This window comes from Aythya ferina (genome assembly GCF_964211825.1).
Source record: "Aythya ferina genome assembly, chromosome: 5".
NCBI classification, from domain to species: domain Eukaryota; kingdom Metazoa; phylum Chordata; class Aves; order Anseriformes; family Anatidae; genus Aythya; species Aythya ferina.
The window spans coordinates 43206629-43221340 of record NC_140301.1 but is presented as its reverse complement, the minus strand read 5'-3'; the positions used below and the strand labels follow the sequence as shown (position 1 = coordinate 43221340).

Genomic DNA, 14712 nt, shown 5'->3' with positions numbered 1-14712 from the left:
CGTGAATCTCACTGAGATGCACATTTACATCAGAGCAAAGCGAAGCAGCACGGGTACCATTCTTCTTTTGATTTTAGTAAATTTGGTACCTCCACAATTAGGGCAATAACTCAGCGTTACTGAAGTATGCATTTACCATAATAGCTAAATTTATTTGCCCTCTTGCTTTAGTACAAAAAGGTGAAAACATCTGATGTTTATTTGCTGATTTAAGATAACCTGTGCTTGAAGTAAAAATAAATGGTTTAAATTAAAAAGGCTTAAAAAACCTCACTGAATTAATTTGGGTGGGAGAGTATGAAGAACTGGAGGTTGGTGATGAAAGGTTTCTCCTTGGTTTTTCTTTTTTATAGGCTTATGAATCATGATTTCAACTTTCAAGACCTCTTTCTCTGTCCGCTGAGACTGCAATTAAATCTTTTCCCCAGTTTTACAAAATCCTGAATATTTATTTGAAGAATTAAGTGAAATGACTTATTGGGTTCTGAGAACAACTTTCAGGTCAGTAACTTATATATGACGAAGAATAAAGATTTAACATGGGACAGTAGTGTTAAGTGAAATAGGGAGAAAATGAAAGATATGAGCAAAACAGCTACAGTGTGCAAACACTTGTAACCACTCCTTCTCTGTCAGCATCAATATTTCCAGGCAAAATGAATGCAAAGAGGCTGTGAAACATTACCAGATGAAAGCAGTAGAGTTTTGGAGGTGGTAAGGTTATTCACAGACTAAATTTAGCCAAAGGAGGTTAACCTCCTTAGGTCAATCCATGGCCAGTAGAGAATGAGAGAGAGCACTTTAAAAATATAGCTTTAAAAAGCTATTTTAAGCAGAAACTTTGTTTTAGGCAATCTGAACAGACTTCTGGAGGAGCCTTTTTCTTTATTGACTATAGCAGGAGTGTAGGAGGCACTTGCTTTTGCAAAACTCAGTTTATACTTATGAGAATGGCCTCAGATGCCATTTCCATTGGGGTAAAAACATGTTCACTGTGCAAGTCATCAGAGAATCTGACCTTCATCAAGAAGTGCACGAAAATGCTCTAACACTTATGTTTGCAAAGAAAAAATGTTCAGATTTAAAATCTAGAATAAAGTCATGAAATAACACCTGCCTAATTGTGCATGTAAGCCTGGGACAATAACCCTCTGAGGTGAAAACTTCCAGGTTAAAATCTCGAGGATGGTTACAGTAATAATAGAATGATCAATGACATTTAATTTTATTTCCTATTCCACTTCTGATCAAAGGACAGAGAAACTGAAGTCAGCTGATTTTACTCCATAAAGAAACAAAGGGGATCAACTGTCTAGTCTTACAGAACCAGAATTTACTTTTGGACTTTCTAGCACAATGTTACAGTAGGGCTACTTCAGATTTACAGTTAGAGATTTTTCCCCTCAATTTATCCATCAGAGCTGAAAAAAAACAAAACTGCAGCAAACAAGACTCAAGTCCTCTGATTTTAGAAGGTGCCATGTCAGCCGGTAACTGTAGAGCGCATGAAAAAGCCACAGGCAGAGTGCTACCACCATTTCAGGTGAACTAAGAACAAAACATGTTATTCTACAAACTGTTGAATGCCCTTGGGTCCTATTGAAGTCAGTGAAGCCAGCAAGTGAACAGTGCCCATAAGATAGATTTAGAGAAAACAAAACAAATCAAAACAAAGGTGTTTTTTCTTCCTGGTGACAGGCTTAAATATCAGTTCATATCATCCTCAAATATTTCCCAAGAGCAATGAGAGGAGGATTATGAAGGCAGGACTTTTCTTATCACCCACCCAGGGAGTGTGTAGGAACACTGACCCCCAGAAGCAAGTATCAAAGCATAATTTCCTTATTTAATATCTGTGAAGTATTCTCCTTAGTTTGATTGGGTTATCGTGGGTACAAACAAAAAATGTTATTTACTTAGGTTTCTTGAAATACTATTAGGGCTACACAGAGTGCAAGGTCACTTTTAGAAGCCATCAATCTTCCTTACACCCAAACCACTCGACAGGCATGTACTTTTCTCACAGACCTCCTGTTTCACTGTCAAGACTGCTGCTTTTAATCAAGTCACAGAACTACTCTCACATCAACAGGTTACAAGGTCAGAAGCAGCCTCTTAGCTTGCTGTGAAGGAGCAGGGATTATGAGGCAGAAAATCTCTTGTTCACAGGTGCTTACTTATCAATATAATCATTTTTGTTTCTACTTCAGAGGAAAGCCAAGATGCCAAGAAGGAACAAGCAAAAGCTTTCTTGTCAAGAAGGTATTACAAGGGATTCTCTGGAGCACTTGAAGAGCAAACCAAATATGGCTGTTAGGTTGTGGGTTTTTTCAGTGGTGATGACTTGCAGGTATCTTTTTTACACAGAAAGTTGGTGGACTGAATGTTTTATTTCAAACAACTGTTAGTCACTGCATACATATTTCCCAGCTTGAATCTATAGGGATGAAATTATACTAGCAGCAGAGGGTAAAAAAACAACAACACATTAGATGCCTTCCCATCCTCTGCCCCTTTCTCCACCTGTGTGAAAGCTGTTTTCAAACTCCAATCTCTCTTGTCATAGATCACAAGAATAACAGCCCCCGTAACATGATTAATACTGAATGCATGCAAAAGTGAATTTAAAAAGCATTACTTACATATACCATATGTGTTTCTGAATATGTTCTAGCTGCAAAGAAAAAGAAAACAAGGAATTAGCTCTGTAAAACAAAAAAGGTAACTCCACAAGACATCCTTATTCAAGGCTTGCTTCTAGTGAGGACTAAATCCACCATTCCAGAGCTGGATCTGTGCAAACAACAGGAACTTTCTACTGCATAAAGAGCATGTTCATCCTCACCCACCCCACTGTATATGAGATTATTTCTCTGGACAATGGAACAAGTCAGGAGCAAATCCCAGGAAAATGTGCAAGGACAAGGCTTCACCAGCAAGTGTTTTGGCCATTTAGGTTTTTCCCTTCCTAAGCCATTCCCCTTGAAAATACAACTGAAGCTAACAAACGGCTCCTATCAGTATGTGCATAATGACTGACAGTTTACACCAAAAGTTCATTTCCAGTTTTTATTTTGGAAAGAGAGAAAGATTGAAATAGACAGGTTCAAATAGACAATGTACATGAACAAAATAAAATGTGGACATGTGACATGATCTTCTGCCAGGACCCATGCTTGATTAGCTTCAGATTTACCATTAAAATCTAAAGACCAAGTGGAATTAGGTTCTATGTCAAAAAGATAATATTTATTGTTCCAGCATCTGAACCCCTGACTGCAAGTTTATTTTGCTTCCTTTTTTTCTGCTTCACACGTGAATATTTTACTATGTAATGAAGGATTGACCAAAGCTTAACAGTGGCTTTGTCCACCCATGGAAGGCATATACCAACAAATGTTACATGATGACCACAATTTCCATGAGCAGAGGGGAAAAAAATAATAGCTTTTTGCCAAGAGAAACCCCAACAGCAGGGAGAATAAACTGTTAACATTATATACTTACAGCAGAACCTTCCTAATCCTGTTTTTTTGAAGCATCATCACAATAGAAAAGCACTTTTCATAGATACTCAGGGATTACTCATTACGAGAACAATATTTTTTGTATTTCCCGTTACAAAAGCCTTTGTACATGCAGAGCAATGTGCACACTCACTGCACATAGGCTTGTGTTTGTGCAACACACAACTGAGAGGCAGGGGAGAGCTAGAAGGAAACTCAAGTGCTAACAGCTACATGATGAAATCGCAGGCCCATTAAACTGGTCAGGAAGAACAGAGACAGCTGTCCTGCTCCTATTACTTTCCACTTCAATTCCAGAATCAGAGAACAAAAAAAAAAAAAAAAAAGAGGAATGGACAAACAACAAAATCTCACAGATAGAAAGTAAGTGTTCATCACAGAGAGGAGTGAATCAGAGGCCTCTGTGCTGTGGAATAACAGCTCCTTGATTGAATGTATGGGGTTTACGTGGCAAGGTTTTGGTAGCAGGGGCTGCAGGGGTGGCCTCTGTGAGCAGAGCCCAGCAGCTGCCCCCTGTTAGATAAGAACCAGCTCCAGCTGCTCCAAAGGGACCCGCCACTGGCCAGAGCCCAGCCATGAGCAATGTTGTTTGTCCCTCAGTGAGAGCAGATCTAAGAAAGGGAAAAAAAAAAATACTGCACAACTGCAGCTGAGAGAGGTCACAGGGCCAAACTGGGCCACATCTGTTTTTTTTTTTTTTTTTTTTTTTAATTGTTATTACTGCTCATTCTGGCGTTGCATATGACACAGAACCCCAGTCCGTAGGCAACAGCTCTGCCACAGGGAGCCCCCATCATCACAGCTCCACCATACCAGGTAGTCAATTCACTCCTGCACTACTATGAGACAGGTGGAGTATTCACAACACACTGCCATCTCCCCTGAGCAGCTTAATTTAAGGAGATAAGGTACATATCTACGTATGTTCCCCTTACAGTCTGTAGATGCAGCCCTCTTCCTCTTGCTCTGTGCAAGCTGAGGTACAGAGCCTATCAGAAGAGCCTGTTTTGTACATCTTCCACAGGACAGGGCTTTAACATTCTTAGTTATCAAGTGTGTGCTGCTATGAGGATCTGCTAAGGACTGTGCCTCCTTTGTTTGGTAAAACCACCCTGTGAGATTACCGAATGGTTGAGGTGGGAAGGGACCTCTGGAGGTCATCTGGTCCAACCCTTGCTCAAGCAGGGACACCTGGACATGAGGTCTACCTACCGTGTCCAGGAGGCTTTTGAATATCTCCAAGGAGGGAGACTCCACAACCGCTCTGGGCAACCTGTGCCAGGGCTCTGTCACTGCATAGCAAAGAGCAGCTTCCTATGTTCAGATGGAACCTCTTGTGTTCCAGTTTGTGCCCACTGTCTCTGGTCCTGGCACTAGGCACCACTGAAAAGAGCCTGAGATGTATATCTACTCTATTTCCTACACACCACATGGAGGATTAGAGACATTAATGATTTCAGACAAGATGCAGATGATGCAGCTAAGCAATGTCCAAGTCTTTTTCATGCTTGCTTCTTCTCTTGCATTTTCTGTCTCTCTGGGTCACATTTTTCTTTTGTGCCTGCAATAGGCAGAAAACAGCACGTTGTTCTCTAAGTCAGAGAGGGGGAAGAAAGGAGGGTCACCAGTTCATGTCTTAGTCAGGGAACCCTTGGGCTCCTTCAGAGAATATATGAAAGAGAAATCCCTTCTGCCCATCCTGCTGATCACCTCCTCCAAGCTAATGATCCCATATAGCATTTTTCTGAAAGAGAAGTCCCATAGTGCCGTGATATATATCTGAAGGTGTATGAAAGCTCTCATGTGGGAACAACAATGGCTGCTGTTTACCTACACATCTGCAGTTTCATCCACATCAAAATCATTGCTGTGAAGTACTCAGGGATATCCCAGATCTGAAAAGTACTCTACAAAACCAATTTCTATTCCGATTCAAATGTAATTGCATTGAAATGTTATTACAAGTGTACTTGCTGCTGCCAACATCTTCATTGCTTTTTTAAAGGTAATTAATTAATGCTTTGTTGCTTTTCATCTGCATTAAAGTGACAGGAGGGTTATGGGAGGGCGATTGGTTTTGACAAGGAGAAGTCTGTATGCTTTTTACTATGCAGTGTAGGGGAGGGAGATACACAGTGGGAGCTAATCTCACTCCTCCTGCCTTCATTTAAACACAATGTTTAAATGCATTTAAGTGACGAAGGCATTTAACAGCCCTCCCCAGAGGGTTCTTCTTGATGTTTGCACATGAGTTTGCCAAATTTAATGCCGTTTTATGGAAGTTGTTAAAATGCTGCTTCCTAATATCTCCTAGCCACCGCAGGCAATTGCCTCATGATGTCATCTCTGAAACAAAAACATGATCAGATCCATCACACATGCACAGTCAGAGGACAGACCTCTGCAAGCTAAAATGCTGTGATGGAAGGAGAAGGGGAATTCCTTTGTCACAGTTTTACTTAAAATACTTCCAATACATATTAACCTTGTATACTGAAGTAGCATTTATTTAGGAGCCACACTTATAGATCCACTGCGATAAAGAGCTGTATAAGTTCATCAGAAAAGGAGGTCTCCTCCCCCAAGGAGCTTACGTCTGAATTCTAAGACCGGGAACAACAGATGGAGACAGACAGGCAGATGGAAAACAAGACAGTGCTGTCTACATCCTCAGCACTGATCTCAGCAGAGTGGTTGCCAAGCTAAAAAGTTCTGACCTGATGAAAAACTTTCTTGAAGTCTGTAGATATGGATGAGGGCTTCTGGGCTTGAACTCATGTCAGTTTCCAAACTTCCCTGTCCAGAAAGTGAACAGTCTCAAACCCATCTGTGCACTAAATCGATGTATACTTCAGATCAATCTTGTTCAGTTAGAAGATCCTCTACTCTGGGCTTTAAACCTGCTGTATGATGTCAAGATACAGGCTTTTCCTGACCAAAGGATTCAAGCTGAGCACAGAAAGCAATGGTAGAACTATTATCTTTGTCAGTAGTAGCAGCCATACTATAGCAGCCTCTAGGGACCTTGACAAGGGCAAGGCATCACTGTGCTAAGTGCACATTGTAGGAATAGGCCTTTGGCAGCCAAAAGCATACTGCCTAAATACATCAACTGGACAATTACCTCCATTCTACAGGTGGTGAAGTGAGATAATTTGAATGATGTGATAGGCACCTTACCAAAAGACCTTCTAGAAAAATGAAGGGAGCAAGATAAGTTTTCCCTCCGTTGTTTTTTTTTTTTTTTTTTTTACACATTCTTTAGATTCTGTGCTCCGAGCAATAGAGATAACATCATCATTAGCACACATTAGACCCCAGGAAAAAAAAAAAGAAAAAAAAACAAAACAAAACAAAACAAAAAACCAGCAGAGACGAGATTCTGAAAATTTGGGTAATTTAACTTGGCTAGTATTTCAGACTTAACATCTATGTGGACATCCAACACAAGTTAAGTCATTTTATTCTGGAATAAAATGTCAGCACGGGGAACAGTAACGGTTTTATCATAATAGCTTATTCTGCAATAACTGATCTGCTCTGATCCAACTTGCTGCACATATACAGTTTTAACAATGCTCACCCATCTTTAACAGGAGAGTGGACCCAAAGCTCCTTACTCTCCCCTCTTTGCCTTTGTGTTTCTGCAGAAGAAAACATCAGTGGAGAATGCAAATGGATTCTACCACAGGAACTGTATTTCTTCATTGTAGAGATGCTGAATCATTGAAAACATCCAAGCAGAAAACATTCACTTTCCAAAGTGCACATAATCGAAAGGAACTGTATCCTGCAATACCGCAGGCACTGAGAGCACTCATTTTCTTCCATAAACCTTATCTAACTGAAAACTAGTTCACTTTGCCCTCCTGATACTACTTCTACTAGAAAGCTGTCCCAGAACCCCACTGATACAGCTAAAATGCATTTTCCAATTTCCAGCCTACTTTCACATCAGGCTATTTGACATACATTTGTTTTTGTGCCAGTATCTTCCTTTAGTTTAAATAAACCTCTCCTTAGTAATTACCTCTAATGTGTATGAGGATGACTAGTGCATCCTCTCTCACACATCACCTGGGTACACTACGTCGAGCTCTTTTAGACTGTTATTCAAACAAGCTCTCTGCAGTTCTGACCACCTTAGTCTTCATCCTTTACACCACTGCCAGTTTGATTTAATCTTTCCTGAACACAGGTGGTCAGAAATACCACGCCCAGAAGCTAGAATCTCCTTTTGCAGCCTACTGAAAGAAAAACATGGATTCTTTTACTCCAAGTATGTTTAGGTAATTGAGCCCAGTAAAGGAGAGTGGTCAGGCACATCCCACTATCTGTTCTTTAGGCTACATAACACATGGTGAGCATGAAGATTATTCCACTAAGACATAATGAACTCCTCTTTCCATAAATGAATCATATACACTGAAAGGTAATGCCAATTTCTTAAGGCAGGAAAGGGCCAGCAACAATAATTCTCAGTACTCTCCTCTCCATTAATTGTCTCAAGCTCTACCACTGAAGCCGAATGATGACAGTTGAATGTGAATACTAGTTCTGTTTTTGTTGATCATTTTAACAGATGGACTGGGGAAGGTGTGGGTGTGCTGTGAAATGGCAATTACTGCAGGGAGGGAAATGCAGTTGGAGGAAAAGGAAAAAAAAGATACAAATCAAAAAAAAAAAAAAAAAAGAAAGAAAGAAAAAAAGGAGAAACAAGCAGAGAGAGGAATGGAAAAATAGAAGAAAAAAACCTAGTGACCTTACATTCACTGTGTTTTTCTGCTGAATTCACCAGTAAGATACTGAACGAACGATCACTAATGTTAACAACTACATCTGTCCTTATTGTACCCAGGCTACAATTTTGCTCACATCTTTATAAAAACATCACATTGATTCAAGTGAGAAATTTTCTAAGAATAGGGGCTTCCAAATAAACCCATATTTATATCCTTTCTTCACAGGACACAGCTGAAACAGAATTCAGCTCTCTCCTGGAAATGAATTCCCAGCTCCTGTGCAGTAAACAAAGAGCTCCCTTCTGCCTGGCGCTCCAAGCAACCGCAACGCTAACAGCATAGAAAGGGAAGTGTGACAGCAGCAGGGACAGCAAACCAAGACCCTAAAATAATGAAAATAAGATTGCAGCTAGTAACAAAGAGCAATCCTTTTTTCCTCTCATCTCTCATCTCCTAAAGATATTCTATTTCAAATTCTTATTCACAATCTACTGGTTAGTGCTTGTCCATAACTATCTGATCTGTTTTCTTTCTCCCTAAGGAAATAACAGCTTCTTTTTGATCAAGAAAAGGGGGGAGATCACTATGGGACCTTGATTTCCTTTAACGTTTTTCTCTCTCGTGTGTGTACAGTTTCTGCTGTATCGCATAATTCAAAAGCTTCAGGCAATACTAAGAAATTGGATTGTTCTATAACAAAATTAAATCATAACAATTTGAAGAAGATCTGATGTCTGATGATCTGCTCACTGGCATACTCAAGCCATCTGCACTAAGATCTTTCAGAGAAAAATAAGTACATCTCATCTGTTCTGCATCATGCTGGTTTCCGGAGCAAAAGCAGCAATGTATGTATCTGGGAAGCAAAGGCAGTACGCTCGTCATTCAGGGGCTTGTCTACCCACCCCTTGCTGCCTTACTGTCTTGCTCTATCCAGTTTGTGAGGCAGGGAATACTGTCACATTTACCTTATGGAAAGGAAACTGAGATAGAGAAGGACTTAGTGACTTTCTCAGTCACAAAAAACACCTCTCTCACATCTCAGGGTACAGCCCTAGCCTCTGGAGAATTCCTCACATAAAAATACTTGAAAAAATACTGTTTTCTCTCTTTCTTTAAAAATATAATGAAAAAGGGCTTTTAAAGTGCCTAACATATGTATTTATTTTTCTATCAGTGCTACTCCCATACCGCAATGTGATGGTTACTGTGTTTGCAGAAGTAAGGATACCTGTAATATCATAAAGAACTTTCCACCTCCGTCACCAGTGCATGACCTGGTTTCGTAAGGAACGAAATAAAAACCTGGCTGCAGCTGCCAGGTACTACTCTTAAGAGAGTTGAGAAGGGAGCTTCAGTTCACTTCTTAGCAGACAGGTGTGTGCATCCCAAAAGCACCATCACAGCTGGTGGAGACCGATGCTGTTGTTAGCAATCTCAGCAGAGAGGCCAAGCACTGATCTGAGAGTTTATTTATAAATATTTTAGCAGACTGAAGAACCAGGAGGAGTTTTAAATTTACATTTCTTTATACATACTCCCACTCAGAATCTGTGAGCTTAGTAAATCTGTATAAAATCATCACCAGAGCCTGACAATAGGATTTACAAGGGCAATGTACCCATAAAGGCAGAAGCCTCCACTGACAAGCAGGCAATCTTGCTTTCCAAAACGATTTTAATTGCTAATTTTTTTTAATTCCCCAAAACATTACCACAGTGTTAATGAAGGATACAATCACTACACAGTGCTCATCCTTGCAGGGTTGTTGTAGTGATGGGATGTATCCCAGATGCAAAGATTCAATGCCGAATGCCAGCAGCTCAGCACTGCAGGCCTAATTGTGCTCAGGACCACAGGGCAGAACACTGAATAGCAACTAGAAGACCCCCACTCTGAATGCTGCCACAGGATAATGCAGAGCACATACAGGACAGAATACAATGCAGCTGTGTGGCATGAAGTGAGAAGCCACACTTTTGTTAGAAATTCAAAAAAAAACAAAACAAAACATACTCTGTTTAATAGCAAAGCTTCAAAGAACTGTCCTAGCAGTTTTGACCTTCAAACAATTACATGACGTCCCTGACAAACGGGTGCACCTACCAGGAGAGGCAGACTACCCAGGTGGACTCCAAAATGTGCTAATGGGTCAGTAGCACTGTGAGGACATTATGAAGGAGTTATTCTAAATGCCCACTGTGGCACAGGAGGGAGGATTATGAAGCTAGAGAAGCAACACAAAGGTAATCTGGCCCCATCGTTTAAAAGAGAAGGCATCAAACTTCTTCCCCAGCCTCCACTAACTCCACTCATCCTTGGTTCAGGAGGAAACACACAGGACTGGCAGCAAATCAACAAGTTTCCTTAATTATACACCCACAACTGCAACTAGGTGACCAATGAAGCCTTGGCCACATGGCTTGCAGCAAATGCCTTCTTACCGTGAGACGTTTCGAGGCATCCACTTCAATCATCCCCCGCAAGAGGTTCTGACAGTCCGGGGGGATAAAATGTGGCATGTGGAACACTCCACGCTTCACCTTCTCCAACAGCTGCCTCAAGTTGTCGTCATCGAATGGCAGGGCACCCTGCAGGGATGTGACAGAGGCAAGGGAGTTAGTTGGAGAGGGCAAAAGGAGAAAAGCCAAGATAAACATAAGAGAAAGGAAAAGAGAAAATCAGCTCATAATGAAGTATTATAATAAGTGAATCAGTCTCTTTATCCACTGAAAATAAGTAATTTCTTAGTGCTGCTGTATTTTCTCCAATGCAGGAAAAAAAACTGAGGACACAGTGTATTTTTTTTTTAAACCTTTAATTAGAAAATGACTACCAGTATAAAGCATAATACAAAATATGAAATTGCCTTTCCAGGCAAATTCAGCAAAGATGCATGGATTCACTTAAATTCAGCTCAAGCTTTTGATCTGCTGGTATTCCTCCTGGGCATACTTTCACTGCAGCAATGTTTATCGTCTCCTTATTTTTAATCTTCCCGAGACACATTTATTGCAGACATTGGAAAGGAGGTGAACAGCATTTGAGAGACTTTCAGCAAAGAACATCCTCTTTCTGATGGAGCAGTGCAATGACATAGCTCAAAGAAATCCTAACCAACTTTAGCCTTTTGGAAGCAGCAGACGTTCTACCTGGTTAATATACTCCATGCAGTTCCCATGCAGTGGTCAGGTCATCAGTTCCTATTGCTTCCCTACTGTAGCTCACTTACATGAATGGCTTGAGTTTTTTTAGCGGGAATTACATTTTGAATAGATCATCAGCTTGTCACAAAAAAGCAGCAAAAGACCTATCCTTGCTGCAAGGACAAAAAGGAAAAAAGAAGTTGAAATCTTTAGGATAACTCCACCGACTGAAGCCAATATCCTTTTATAGCAAGTCTGCACCTTCCTGGATATTCTCACTTCCCTCTTTCACTGACTAATACTGGTAGGTGCTGAGCTTCTTCGATTTCCAGGAAGGTTTGTAGGAAGTTGCAAGCTGTCAGCTGCTGTGATAATGAAGCTTTCAGTTGTCAGTGCTGGCACTGCTCTTACTACAGCGAGTATTGCATCTGTATAAGCAGGCCTGTGTCTGGTTTAGTGAAACCAACAGCTCCATTTACAGAAGCCTTGGAAAGCCCACCTGACGGCAGCAGCTACTGGGCACTATTTACTTTTGTTTGTTCATTCAAGCAGCCATGAAGAAAGAGCCTCCCTGTCTTCTGCAACCAACCTCCTGAGTTATCTGCTTTTCTCCTAACCATTCCAGACTCACAGGAAAATCAATTCTGATAGTTCAGTACTTTGGCTAACGCAATTTAATCCACGATGAAGTCAGCAAGGCTGCTTTGTGGCATTTCCTGAAGGTAACAACTACAGCTCTTTTATTACTACCACCTGCTATTACAGCTTGAGACTTTTTGCAGGGTTTCTCCTGACATAATTAACTGGAGAGTTCTGCACTCTCTGTCAATAATAGACTTATTTCAGTCGTTTTGCAGGCTCATGTATATATGTAGGAACAGATGAAGATGCTTCCCAGCAACAGACAGACACCAAATCTTGACAGAGAATCCACCTGCAAAGGAAAAGCCCACTACAACAAGTCCTAGCCATCTTGCCAGCTTCTCTTGTCTTTTCTTACCAACTCAGTAAGTCATATAAAGAGCTCATTTTATATCTCTGCTTTGTCACCCATGCAAATAGTTGCTCAAGAGCTAGAGATGACCAGGGGATACTTAGTGAGATAGTTAAAACTCTTCCCTTGCAACATCAAGAAAATAAATTTTAAAATTAGAAATATCAGTAAATTATAATAAACAAAAAAGAAAAAAGAACAAAATTTGTTACGGTGATTTAAAGCACCATACTGAGATTATTTCAATATATTTTGTAATAGTAGATGATTGTTTAAACTATTACAAAAAACTAACACACATTAAATCTATTCTCACATATACTTTTAATTCTGCATGTAGTGAAGTCATACTTATATGAACTATTATCTGTATTTTCCTACACTTAACCATGGAAATTGATAACATGCCAAGCCTATCTGCTTTCAGCTGGACATCCAATTATTGTATGTTTGGGAGTGTTACATTACACTGCAAATCAGAATAAATTCTGCAGAGAACTGAAACTTTGATCGGAAGACGGCTAAGTTACAAGATACTACATTTTGAATACTAAGGAAAGTATTACATCTGAGCCAGATGGGAACTAATTTAAACGTTGTACTACTGGCTTAGTTTTATATTCTCAAGTGAACCAAATAAAAATGTAGCTCAATACTTGCATGAAACAAAATTGTTGCACTTAAATCTGCTCTTGATAAAGGACTGCAGTTAATGTATGCATATACCTACTGAAATGCATATGTACATACAGCAGAAAAAAACAAATGCTTCCCAAACCCAGCCATGTTTTAATCCTGTGAAGGGCAACTTATTTGACATTCTCTGTGTCCTGGAGTTGTAACCCTGTGCATTCTTTTGGGAAAAAAAAATCAGTGTGCTTTGAATGAGGCTCTTCAAAGAGCTGCAATATTACAACACAGCAAAGAACATTTATGGAGGCAAGACTTCAGCACTTGTCTATGCTCTCCCATGCAGGGCAGCTGCATTTCAAAGAAGCAGTGAAATATTCTTCATGCTTTTCCTTTGGGACTGATGTAGAACTAAGAGGAAAGGATGCAACCGAGAGATACAAAAATAGGGGAACTAAAGAAAAAGCAATCTGTACATGATGTCAATAGAATCACCATTAAATACAGCAGCATGTTGGGATTTTTCTTTTCTTTTTAAAGTATAGAGCAAGGAAGATGACTCACCACTAGCAACGCAAATAAAATGACTCCACAGCTCCAGACGTCTGCTTTCCTTCCATCGTATTTTTCTCCCTGCACAGCAACGACACAGGTTCAAAAGAGTGCTCACTAGTAAATGAATTAATTACCCTTGAAGAACACGAGAGAGGAGAATGGGAAACCCCACATTTTGGTTCAGCCACCTGCTTCCAAGGTGGACTTCCCAACTAGAAGGCCACAGCACAGCCCATTAGTTGAATTTTTATGAACATCGGTTTACAGTCTTATCTGGGTTCTGCAAGAACAGGGTCAGAAGTGGGGAGCAACACAGGAATGGCTGATGACTGGAACAATTTTAGAATGGGCACTTAAACTGAGTCAGAGGTGCATTAAAGACATCAAGAAGGTGTTCTTCTCTTCCTTGGTTCTTCAGGGAGCTCATCACTAGTCACGTTATTTTAGAACTCAGGTATTGGTTGGACAGTGTCCTCTGTATGTGTACACTTCTTGCTTGGCTTTACATTAATGATATGCTCCAAAAGGGTGATAGGCTTCTTTCCTGAGAACTCTCTAGTTCTGGATTTAGCTCCCCAGTGTAAGAAGGACATGGACCTGTTGGAGTGAGTCCAGAGGAGGATATCTCTCCTATGGAGACAGGCTGAGGGAGCTGGGGTTGTTCAGCCTGGAGGAGAAAAGGCTCCAGGGAGGCCTTATAGCATCCTTCCAGAACCTAAAGGGGACTACAGGGTGAATCTTGCCCACTGGAATCTGGGGTACTTATTTTAAAAGGACAAAGGAAGAGTAGGGGGAAAGGATAGTTTATAGCACATAAAAGAAACCAACATCACTGACAGCCAACCCCAGTTCTTCTGCTGAAATGACAGCTACATCAGGGAAGGCAAAACCTAGGGGACTGTACCCCTTGAGTTGAAAGATCAAGTTAACTGAGGCTACTGCTTTTCTGTCTGAACACATTGCATAAAGGGTACTGTGAGAACATGGGATCATATCCCTCCAACAGTTGATGTGGTTTAATTCAGAGCTGAGACAAACAACCAAAACCGCAGTTACATTCGCTGTCTCCCCTCCCATGCTGTCTGCCATGGACAGATTTCATGTAGAGAGGGTCTATC

At 40.5% G+C, this 14712-nt stretch overlaps 1 protein-coding gene across 3 annotated transcripts in view; it reads right to left on the bottom strand.

Annotated features, from left to right (window-relative positions):
* BRSK2 (BR serine/threonine kinase 2) overlaps window positions 1-14712 on the bottom strand; it is a 300200-nt gene that overhangs the window by 59322 nt on the left and 226166 nt on the right. For all 3 annotated transcript variants that reach the window (XM_084520597.1, XM_084520598.1, XM_084520599.1), the window contains exons 9-11: window positions 13604-13672; window positions 10714-10860; window positions 2643-2674 (exon numbers count right to left, since the gene is read on the bottom strand). In XM_084520597.1, the coding sequence (XP_084376723.1) occupies window positions 2643-2674; window positions 10714-10860; window positions 13604-13672 (248 nt within the window). The remainder of the gene's footprint in view (window positions 1-2642; window positions 2675-10713; window positions 10861-13603; window positions 13673-14712) is intronic.